This window comes from Temnothorax longispinosus, chromosome 10 (assembly GCF_030848805.1).
Source record: "Temnothorax longispinosus isolate EJ_2023e chromosome 10, Tlon_JGU_v1, whole genome shotgun sequence".
NCBI classification, from domain to species: Eukaryota; Metazoa; Arthropoda; class Insecta; order Hymenoptera; family Formicidae; genus Temnothorax; species Temnothorax longispinosus.
The window spans coordinates 574,450-586,921 of NC_092367.1; the positions used below are offsets into that span (position 1 = coordinate 574,450).

Genomic DNA, 12,472 nt, shown 5'->3' on the forward strand with positions numbered 1-12,472 from the left:
TCGCGGAACGAACAAATGGGATCGATAAATTTCAACGGGGAGTCATTCATCGCGGAAATGATCTTCGGCGAAGACTGTGAACGAGCTTGGACGCTTTCTCGTTACACATATTCGATTTCGAATTTTTTTCTTATCGGATAGTTAATCATTAACGTTAAATTATTTCGCTTCTGAAAACTCTAAATCTTCTCGCAATCTATCTTTTTGACGATTTTACGAACCACTCATTATCGCGATTGTGAAACATATTTGTATTTTTGCTATATCGTCTGAAGAATAAAGAATGTGATGAGTAAAGGACCGCGGTGAAGTGACGGATCTCCGTTTCTATCGTCCTTCTAAAACAGAGTTATATGATGAATTGCAAATATACGTGGATTTGCAGAGATTTGCACGCAAAAACGTACATAATATGTCTCAATTCACGTCGGAATTTATTTTAATGTTAACCTTGAATTATCTTTGTTGCAGGTGGAAGCTACCGATTCCGATTGTGGTGTAAACGCGATGGTCAATTACACCCTGGCCGGCGGTCAGCTGGAGAACGAACAGTTCCTGGTGCGCAGTGATACGGGGGATATTTGCGTCCGATCGCCTCTGGACAGAGAAACAGTGCCTTATCTGGAACTGCCTGTCATTGCCACCGATAGAGGTTTGTGCCACTTTTCTTTCTATTGTCTGGCTATTCAATTATATATCGATCTTGAAAAGAGACTTCATGATACGTATCTAATTTTAGCTGAATAGTCGCGACTTGATTAACTATATTAGATACTGTTTCTGATATTTCTATCTTTATTATTGTGTACAATTTTCTGCTAATTTACAATCGATAGTATTAATGGTACCATGTTAGAATTGAAATATTTTCCTTAAAGGAACAGAATATCCTCAGATACTGATCTCTTTGTTATTATTTGACACTAAGTATCGCAGTCGTGAATTTTTTCGTCCTCGGAACTTGTACCTAAACGCTTAACAACCTCAGCCATTGCAATTCGAAAGCCGTTGCAATAATTCGGCTCGATCGCGAGATCTCTCACGCCATCGCGATCTCTCGTTCCGACGACACAAGAACAATGCTCGGCTCCGCTATTCGCGTGCAAGCCTCATGTACACGCACGGGCGTCGATAAGAGTTAGCGAGACAAGCGGGAACAAGTGGAAACGGCCGCCCCGCGCGCCGGAGAGCGGAGACACGCGCGTAGAAACTCGCGGCTCGGAAAAACGCGTAGAGAAACAAAGCGACGCGACGCGGAGAGGAGGAAGCCGGGACCCCGGCTATCGGCCCGACGAGATCTAGTAGCTCTGTAATAGGGTGTATGATTTATGTCGATGGTAGGCTCCGCGGCCATTTTCAACGCAGCGGCTCGCGGTCGCCTTATGGGAAAGGACAACGACTGAAGGTCCATTGATCCATGGGGCTACCGTGTGCCAACGGCCATTGCGCTTACCGTTTCCGCGCGGCGCGACGCGGCGGCGCTCCAGGAAAGAGGACGCAAAGACGGCGGAGTAGCATCCGAGAAGGAAAATGTTAACCGGTGGTTAAGAAATGAAAAAAAAGGCCGAATAAGGGAACGTTGCTATTGTCGACGTTATGCTGTTTTGCAAACAGGGACGAATGCATTCTCGCTCGTAATTGTCGCTCGTTATCGATACGATTGTTCGCCGTGCAACGGCAACGTCGGCGACACTATCCGACAGACAATAGAATCGGCCGGATATGACAGGCACCGGCATGCCAGGGAGCGACCGCGAGTACCGTCGCGAAGTGATTTATACCACCTGCTGACAAACGCGACGGTCATCCCAGTATGAAACCGAAAAGCAAGAGGGAACATTTCTGCGACGGACTTGTTCTGCCGCAAAACGGAAGTGTGACAGCTTCGCGATAATAAATAAATCTCATCTCCCCACGAGATATGTACACGCGCGCACAATCGTGCGCGCTTGAGCATATTATATATCTCAGCCAAAGAGTCCGGCGCGCGGAAATGATTACAAATACCTTCCGGCGATTCGCACGTCCTCGCGCGTCCTAGCGCTTCCTCATGGCGCCGCGCCGCGCGCGCGCGCGCGCAGCCTGAGACTCATTAATCCTCCTCCTCGCCTCTTATTTTTACACCGGCGATTAATTCTTCTTATTGCCCCGCCAGTAATTCGCGCGGAGAAAATCATTTTGGCGCAACGGCAGTAAAGCGAATCGCGAGCCACCGTGAACCGCGCGGCGGGCCAGGTGCGCATGATTTATACCACCTGTTGACGGTCGCTACGCGGACGACGACAACGAGGAGAGTTGCCTCTCCCTGTCCCCTTGCCCTTGCGTTTGCGGTAGTTTCGCCGCTGTCAGGAGGTGCAAAGAGGCGCCGTATATCGTCGTCGATGTTTATCGGCGGGAAACGCGGGATGATAAGCAAACCACGGCGGGATTTTATCGCGCTAATAGCGTTGGATAATGCCGTGCGCGTTCGCGGCGATAATTATTACCTGCGCGCTCAGGATCAAGGCGGAGATCCGCGAAAGGCGTCTGCTTATATACGGATTTTCTTGCGCGAGTTATTTTGCCCGAGAAGACCGCGAAGACGAAAGCGGATGCGGAATCGGTGCTAAACGCGAGACGCCGCATCGGCGGCCGGGCCCCTCGCGGGTTGTTAGATGATAATCACTTGGAGCAGTTGATGGATAATATATTTAGAACGATTTTCTGTTAATTATCGGTGCTAACTAAAAGATTAAAAAATTAATGAATTAAAATTTTCCTATCTCTTATTTATATGTAGCTCGGAGGACGAGTGTATGCTATTCCGATCAACTTAATCATGTTACTGTAAATTACAGGGGAAACAGATAGCATTGTAAACTCGCGATATGTAATCAAACCCTGGTGAAAAACGTCCTCTCAACGCATTCGCTGTGCGATGTGATTACCGATATCATCCGGCACGTACATCCGAACTGGATTCTCCACCAAGCGAGAGAACGGTCTTTAATGCGGCGGAATCTCCACTCGGCATCGATTACGTGCGAGCACGATATCTTAATGTAATTTCCACGTTAATCTCCCGAGCGAAGTCTTCCGTGTAGTCGCTGTCGTGCCGGGATTTTATCGTTCGTCTGCGATTTATTATCGTGTCGATGGAAAAAATAATCGAAGGTGCTGTACTTCCCTTTTCTCGAAATCTCGATATCGCGTTTCTGCCTCGCAGTTCTCCTGTACACAGGTACAGAAACGTAAATAAGGAAGGCACGTCCAAAGGGATGCACGCTCCGGAGCTACGCCGGGAGGTGACTTTATTGGCACCAGCGTCATAAATCTCCGTTCAACTCCCACCGACTGTCATTGTCCGCGCCGTTTTTGCGCTTATTTATATCACCCTCTCGACTCCCGCCGCGTTACTGCGCATAATCTCGGATACGTGTCACTCGCACGAGCTTTCAGCTCGCACTTTGTAACATATCCCGGAATTAACGTGCGCGCGCGTTTGTGCACGGTATATTAATGGGACGTCTTATTTTGCCCGTAAGAAAAAAAAGGAATGAATTAAGAGGCACGGTGGTGTCTCGCGCCAAGTAGGTACGCGCGCAGCGAGTTACGACTTTACGCGAAGGGCAAAATTTCTACCGCAGTCGACTCCACGCGTACGATTTAAGGAAAAATCGTTTCTCGATCTTGGATTGTATGTGAAGAAAAAGATATTGGAGATAGTAAAAAAAGAATCCTAATTAAGCCCGCAGGATGCCGCGTATCCGTAACGCGCGTCGTGGAACTCATTCCTCGCCCGGACGTAATTTGGCTGTATAAGGTTGAGCACCGCCGCACCTACCGGCCGCATAAATCTCTCGTGCCCCCCCCCCCCCTCGTATCCCCCGCCGCACGAATCCCGAAAAGAACTCATCCCGACGATCGACCGCGTGAAATTAAAAGGGCCGGACTGCAGCGGGCACGAAAATATCAGACAACGTGCATTAAAATGCCGTTGAACTATCCCCAGGAAGTCGGTATCCGTTCGTACCTGGGTGCGTTCCCCGTCTTCCGTATCGAACGCGAAAGCGCGTAATCAATTTTTTTGCCTCCTCAAGAAAGGAGAGAGAGAGAGAGAAAGAGAAAAAAACGCTATAAGTGCGTTATTTGATCTGTGGGAAGCGCCTGTGTCCAACAATTAAGAATTGACCGTCGTTATAGGGACACGCAATAAGCTTTTTCGATAAGTTTCACGAATTGACCGTGTCCGCGTTCTGAAGATCGATGCTTTTTCGATGCTTCGATGTTTCACGAACGAATCAGAGACTTCGTTCTTCCACGTACCGGAGGAGGGGGCCGGGGATCGAGGGACGGGTTCTTGACGCATGACTCCAATGACACTCGCACCTATAAATCTCCTCCGCGCTCGGAGAGAGCTCCGCGCGGCCGAGTCCATACATTACTATGAATTACGGTTGTAAACCGTTTAAACATCGGATTACCCGTTTTACATACTGTCTTTGATATTAACACTTGCGTCGCGTATCACCTAAATCCGAGGCGGCGACCAGCAACTCGTGGTATCCCGTCGTGATTTCTCGCTAGCGTTGCGTCGTGAAAATGCGTATATAGAGAGATAGAATTTGCAGATAATCTCCGATTAATTTCAACGACGATATGGTTCAGAAATATAGTTGCGGCAGACCACTGACGGGAGGTAGAGAACTCTCGCAAGTTTAATCCTTGAGTTCTACATCGTGGGACAACTACACTTGTATAGTATTGAACGATCGCGTTCATCACTGCCCATATAGAAGGGCGAATTGCGGAAGTACGGGAATAGTGGTGTAATCGCCTCTCCCACAATGCAGTATTCATTATCGCGCGTAGCTTACGGGTCAATCGATGTATCAGCGGAGCAATTACCCCACGGGGGCCCGCGATGCTCCTAAAAGAGCGCGGTCATTTGAGAGGACTCCATAAGCTTCTCACGTCTGAAATATTACCATGAGCGGCGCATTACCCTGCGCGCGCGCGCGCGCGGAGGGGTTAAGAGAGGAGCTCACGTCGACGCACACGTGCTCACGTGTGTCCGAATAAAACGACGGGAGCGGGGCGGGAGAGATACTGACCGAGGGAAAGGATGCTGAAAGAAGAACGGAAGGAGAGCGAGATGGGACGAGATGAAAACCCGATGAACGGAGAGAGCGAGAAAAGGTTCTCCGGCGGCTGATTGGGTCCGAGAAAAGGCCGCGGGAACGGGATGCTCGTGATTTATGCAGACCGGCTTCGGGCGCGTCGCCGTAGATTCGTTCTCTACGCCGGCTAATACCCCGACATTATTTGGCTCGATAAGAGGATTTCGGCCGGGAATGAAATAAACATAATGTGCTCTCTCTCGGTCGCGCACCTCTCGCCTCCGCGCGCGCATATTGTGGACCATTCGCGGCCCTCCAGCGAGTACTCGAGTTCAGCGCTGCTCAACTCCGCTTGATTCCGATAAAATTAATTACAGATTATAAATCCGTATTGTAAAATCGGCTAAAACGTGACAGTTGAAAATTCAACATTCTTTCATTTTTATGAGAAATTCGATGACTTTCTTACTACGCGCGTTCGATATCTTATCCTTTTTATAACCATTAATTGTGTAACTATATCCATAACGTATATATATATATATCTAATGATACGCTGTATTCTATTTGCAGGGGGATTGAGTACGATAGCGATCGTGCGCATCCAGGTGACGGACGTGAACGACAACCGGCCGATTTTCAAGCCGCAGCAGTACAACGTGACCCTGCGCAGCGACGGCGTGATGTACAATCCGATCTTGAAGGTGGTGGCGACCGATCTCGACGCCGGCTTCTTCGGTCAGGTCGCCTATCGCATCACCAGCGGCAACGAGGGCGGGGTCTTCGAAATCAATCGCGACACCGGCGAAATGAGGGTGTCACGGTCAAATCTGCTGTCGCGCTCGCCGTTGTATCAAATCAACGTCACGGCGACGGACGCGGCCGGCCTGAGGAGCATCGTCGACGCCGAGGTCAAGATCACCGTCTCCTCCGCGGGGCACAGAATCGCCACTTGCGAGAAACCGTGCTACACCGTCACGGTCAAGGAGAATATCCCGCAAAACACCGCTATCGACGGCATGAAGAACACCGCGACAGCGTCATCCTCGTCAACGGGTGAGTCGATTCACCTTTGTACTAACATAAGCCTTTTCATTGGCCGGCCGTTGTGTCTTGCATCATCACTCATGTAACATCGAACACGAGAATATTGTGACTGACGGCGAATAACGGATTTTACACCGCGAAAGTTTTATATTTATACATAAATGAGTGATTTACAATATTTACATGTATATCGGCATTATCTTGATAATTTTCACGCGTTATATTCGTATATATACCTTGTATATATTTTCATTGTGTTTTACTTGCGTTGCATTTGCATTACTTGTACTTGGAAAACTTTGAAGCTATTTTCGCGCAATGTCGCAATGGCGCAGAGTCATTTGCGACGTTTGCGTAAGGGCACTCGTATGCCTGGAGTTAATCTGTCGGGTCTTTTAGAACGAAGGGGTATACGATTCTCGAACCGGCAAATGCCTCGGAAACGTATTCCACGCGCGGCGTTACCGCGTTAGCATAGTCGCGTCACGAGTAAAACGCCGAGGACTCCGCAAACGCCTACGTGTGTGCATACGTGCACGTGGACGGTACATTCAGGCACGATGCGCACGGACCTAAAAGCCGAAGCACATCACGAATGAAGATACCTATTCCGCCTTCCCTTCTCTTTAATACGAGATCAAGCGAAGCGGGTAGTGACGCACCGAACGCCGCGATATATTTTCGCACGCTACTTAGGGGTATTCGCGTTTTACGCAGCGCCGAAAATACGACGGCAATGTAGGTCGAAGGAAAAAATTCCGCAGGATGAAATGAATTTAGTGAAGGATAGGGGCTCTCAGCGGTGAAGGAGGAATTTCGAATTTGAGCGAACAGGTGGCCGTCGAAAGAAGAAGAGAAATGGGATTCGCTCAGCAGGGGGAGGCTGAGATCGTGGACGACGATGAGATGGAGAAGGAGGAGCAGGGGGAGGAGGAGAAAGAGAGACGAAGGAGGATTGAGCACCGGTAAGGTCGCGGACGGGTGGGTGGATTGCTCCGTGCCGATACACCGAGACACGGGGTGGAGAGGAGGGCGGTCGATCGAGGGGGCGGGGGAGGGGGAGACAGAGAGCAAAAGAGAGGAGAAGTACGTATCCGTGTTTCCACACTGGTGGTACATCCGATGCAAGATACGGCGCGTCACGACCCGCGCGCTCGCCGCGCCGTATACGCCGATGCGCCGTGTAAACTGTCCCGCACGGTATCGAGCGGCACGGCGCGGTACGTTATACGCCCGGGAACGCCGAATAGTTTACACGGTGGTGCCTTACCGGTGGTCGTATTGTTCGCCCCGGCGTTGCCCGTATATGCAGCCTGTTGCATATCAATGCGCGAAGGCTGTATTTCCCTCGCCAAGCGACGACGTGGATCTCTCTCTCTCTCTTCTTCCTTTTTTTCCCCTCTCTCATCTTCTATTCCTCTTCGTCATTCTTTCTCCTCGAGGAGTTAAAAAGCATCCTGACCCTGTGCGACGTGCGGTTTCAACTCGTGGTCTTGGTACCTCGTATCACTCGTACCTTGATTCCCCGTCTCATATCTTCCTCTTCCGTAGGTCTCCCTCGTAGGAACGTTTAATCGCGATCAGGAGACGCACTTCTCGAATTTCTCATATTCGTGTCAATAAATTGTGACGAGTTCTGTGATGCGAGATGTATTTCTGACGCATTCTTTAATTCAGAATTATCTTTCTTCATTTTCGTAATTTTTATTTCAAGAAGTCAAATTTAGCCCGCGCAATTTTCTTATACACGCACAGGACATTCTTATATACTTCCGTTCCGCGCAATGTCGGTTAAAAGTCTGTACCCTTTAAGACTCGAGCATAAAATGTAAAACATACAACGAAACGCGCGCGCGCGGCGAGATACCTTATACATGACACGAAACAACTGAGCACCGTCTCAGATACCGCGCATTCAAAGTTGTTCTTCCGGCATCGGCGCGATCGGCCGGTCGCTCGGTCGGACGGTCGATTTCAGAACCCGACTTCCAATCGGCCACGCGTCCGGCCGCCGTATAGAACCAGTTCGCGCAGAAGAACGCGGCCTGACACTCAGGCCCGCAATATTTGACACACGGCAGCCAATCAGATTATCAGATTAAAGTTGAACGGGGCCCGGCGATCGTCGGCACAGGTGCGGTTCGTTTCGGCTGTACCGGAGAGAGAGAGAGAGGAATCTCGCGAGCGCGCATTGACGTGCACCGGCGATTCGCGCTACCATTTTGCGACACCTGTTTTACTAAGCCGGACCGGGTCCGGACAAAGCGGGACGGCACAAATGACAAACTCCGCGCTTTGAGTTTAGATTTCGATTAGATCAATGCTGTTGACCGATCGGCTTTTAGCAAATATATAGCAAACAAAGTGAGATTTTCGTGTTACAGAACGATTTAGTTTTAGATATTATCATTATATGCTGATGTCGATATGTAAATTATATTCGAGCTGTTGATCAATCTTGTTGATAAACGTAAGAATTATCATCCAGTCAAAGTTTCCGACTCGTGAATGGACTCGTTGCCCATTAACCGAATTAACTTTAATTAGTTCGTTTCATTCGGCGCGACGCGACACTTGCCGAGAGATGCCCAATCAGATTAGCAAATCTAGTCCACCGTTGATGTAAATCGAGTATCCAGAGACAGAGATCGGCTACCACTTTACGATCACCTGTTCCGGTCAAGCAGACTTCGCGCGCAAACGTTCCTAGCGAATTGCGAAAAAACCATGATCGTTAAAAAGGTGACGGCCGACAAAAGAGCGATCATTTCGCCGATGCTTTGGAACTGTTAAAATCAACGTAGACGAACTCCTTATTGGGAAGCAGTCGTTCGTTTCGTGGACGGCCGGCCTGTCCCGATCCTTCCATAAAACCTGGCGACAAAGTGAGGAACGCGCTTCATTTTACGGTCGAGTTTATGGCACTTGAGGAGGGGACGAAGGGGAGAATCAACCCGCCGTAATCGCGTCGAGTAGAGAAGACCGGTCTTATCTTATCTGCGGAATGAACGGCCGCTCTCAGCCTCGCGTCGAGACCGATCTTCTGCTAAGGGAAGAGGGGAGGGTGTCTAGAAATCGTGATGACGCGGATTCGAAGGTTGAAAAGTTGGAAACGGACTCGTGACACGAAATTGGCGGCGATCGAGCGAAATTACCGGTTACTGGAAACGCTTGACTTCGTTTCGCTAGGAATCTTGTGGCACACACAGAAGGTCTCGCGACGCGAGAATACAAACGGTGATTGACACGTAGGTCGCCGGTAGAAAGTACGGGACCAGTGACATTGAGACGGGTCACGTTATGAAATCGGCGCACGACGAGCCAGTCAATTGGTACACTCGCCCGAGGTAGTTTGCTCTCTCTCGCCGGGGCTTCCCGCGAAAGCTCGGCGCAAACAACACGAAACAAGACGGCCGTTGTTGAACATCAGTTTTGCAACACGCGGAAGAGAGGCGATAACGACGGTAACAAGCGTCTTCGTTAGAAGGCCAAGGCGCAATCGGCAACCGCTCATCAGAAAGTCGCGCCGTTCTCCATCTCTCTTTCTCTCGCGAATTTCCTTGCCGCGCTCGATTATGCACCTCGTTGGTGATTCGCGAAAAGAGTCTCGGCAAGTGACGTCGAGCGTGTTATGTGCGCGCGCATTCGCATATAGTTAGATTCCCATAGTTAGCGCGGTGTAACAAGATAATATCTTTTGTCAGTCAAACATTATTTTGCAGTATTATTTCGTTCATATTCATCGCAAGTTTTCTTGAGAAAGGTTGGAAATATGTAAAATAAAAATATAAATAAAACTTTCGCGCATCATTTACCGCGCTTGGTTCTTATATAGTTAGCCCGTTTTCTATATTCGTGCGGTTTTCTTGAGTATATACTTATTTAATTAAAGAGCGATAATTAGAGCGAGTAACGCAGAGTGAATTTCGAGGTGATAATCTCACCTCGACACTCTTGGATCGAGTATTTCGTACTTTTCGGAACCTGGCATTCTCGTCGAAAGAATGCGCGCTTCTCGAGTGCCGGTCTTGGGAAGACGCGAGAGAGCCGAACCAAGGAGATCGGAACGGAGCGGAGCGAAAGAGAAGGATGTGAACGCGAAAGAAGGAAGAGACGGAAAGAGGAGGAGAAGGTGGACCGTCGTCGTCGCCGAGGTCGCATAAATCGTCGTGAGTCGGATTCCGGGCAGCCGAACGCAAGCCGCCATTGTCCGAGACTTTTTGCCCCTCTTTCCCTACCAAGAGGGGGGGCTGCCGCTGCGGAGCTCTGCACTCTTTGCATATGCTTTAAATATCGCCGCTCCGCGCGTTCGCTTTGAGGGCTCCCAGTACCACTCTCCTCTCCTTTCCTCTCTTGTGCGCGAAGAAAAGACAGCGCGCGCGCGGGACGTCCGAGGGGCGCAGGGGGGGTAAGAGTAGGAGGAATGAAAGATGAGGAACGTCGAGAGAGGAACCCGAAGTTCGCTGACTGTCGGACTCCTCTTGCCGCAATTGGAGGATTGCATTAGATGCATCGCGCGGCATCTGCGATTTGTATCCCACGCTGCTTCGAGAGCGTCAGCGTGATCTCGTATCGAGGCGACATAAAATAAGTAGTTTCTCGAATTTACGACGGGACGTAGCCAAGCCTTCTTCTTATCAGTCCTATAGCGTCGTTTCGTTATTCGCAAATTTAACTGTCCGAATTTCCTCTAGGTAATGATGCAAAAAGTTAATAAAAGAAAGTAAGGTCGAGAGACGAGAGAGAATCGACATTTTGGAAACTACTCTAACCGAACAACTTCTAATCTTATCCGCGCGACACATCGTCCGTCTTTAACGAATTTAACGATGACACCATAAAGATCAACGCCGCGCTGGCAAGTCGTTTAAGACTGGTCATAAAGATACATCCGGATATAACGCGTGAAACGATCTGGCTGTAATGTCCCGGAATAGGGTATAATCCGCCATTCTCGTCGATGATCAAATCGTAAGAAATGCTCCGTCCGAGTTAATGATGCGATATTTCGCCACTCACCCCATCTTTATTAATTATTATTGCCGGTGTATCGTAATATCATTCCGTAATGTCCAATTCCCTAAGCAAATATTCGGCGAACGAACGCGCATCGAGTTCGTCAGTTCGAAGTACACATTCCTTCGACGAACGCGATCCAAAGCACGTCTCGTCGTGACGCGCGTCACCCCCTTTTCTTCGCCACTGAACTTCGCCGTCGCGTTCCTCTTCTTCGTCCTTGTCTCGATCCCTAATGGATCTCTTTTCTTTTCCTATTATTTCTCTCTTTCTTTTTCTTTTTCCTTCTCTTTTCACTTTTTAGTTACTCTCTCGTGCACGTCGTGCTTTCGCTGGACTTGTAAATTTCGCGCGGCAATCGCCTCTTTGGAATCCACGGCGAGCACGGCTGGCGGGGCCCCCGCAGAAAAGAGGGGGCCCGACCTAAACCCGCGCCGAGAAGATTCGCGGATCGAGATAGCGCGGCCACTGCCACACGCCGGGACGACGAATGCTCGCGGTCTGATTTGCGTAACGTTCCCGGAATTTCATCCGTGACGCCGTATCCCGCAGGTCTCTTTCTCCGACCACTCTTCGACTTCGAAGTTCGAGCGTACCAATCCTGTCACGGTCCCCCTTACGGATCGTTCTTCCTGTACTTCATTCTTCGCACACACACGCGCGGTCGTTGTTCGCCGCTGCTGCTGCTGCTGCTGCTGCTGCTGCCAGGGTCCGATTGTTATTTAAAATTATGCGCGCCATTAATTCAGCACGCCATCGCCTTTGTCCCCGAGGTTTTAATTAGTTTCTTTCGCGCATGTCCGAGCGAAGTCAAGGAGTACAAAGTTACGCGTGGTGTACACATAATTAATTCGCGGGCTTTATATCCGATGTTTTCATTACTTCGCTCTTGAGTATGGCTGCCATGAAAAATAAATTTTTTTGGCGAATGGGTCACGATTATCATTTTGTGTTATCTGCAATTGTATTTATGTATTGCTAACGAAGTGTCAACAGTTTATCTTAATTCCTGCAAGTTTGAGTCTTCCGCACGCTAATTTATATCATGCTTTTTTATAGTGGTTGTTGATTGCTGCACGCAAATCATTCATTTATCATACCAGCGGCGGCATTCATTTATTAACAATAAATGTTATAGTCAACTTTCTGCAAACTCTATTAAAGAAAATTTCTCGTCTATCTCTGATCTTAAATGAATATCATCGGAATCTCCATTGACATCCCGAATGCCATTTGTATCCCATCGGAACATGCTTTTCAAGCATGCGTGTCTCTCTCCGCGCTTCTTTCCTCTCTGAATTTATTTTATC

The 12,472-nt window shown here is 49.1% G+C and overlaps 1 protein-coding gene across 1 annotated transcript in view; it reads left to right on the forward strand.

The window, feature by feature from the left end:
• Positions 1 to 479: 479 nt before the first annotated feature.
• Positions 480 to 12,472, forward strand: part of Ds (dachsous cadherin-related 1) — a 68,263-nt gene continuing 56,270 nt past the window's right edge. Inside the window, exons 1-2 of the mRNA XM_071791993.1 lie at positions 480 to 652; positions 5,673 to 6,155. Coding sequence (XP_071648094.1) covers positions 508 to 652; positions 5,673 to 6,155 — 628 coding nt within the window. The 5' untranslated portion in view covers positions 480 to 507. The remainder of the gene's footprint in view (positions 653 to 5,672; positions 6,156 to 12,472) is intronic.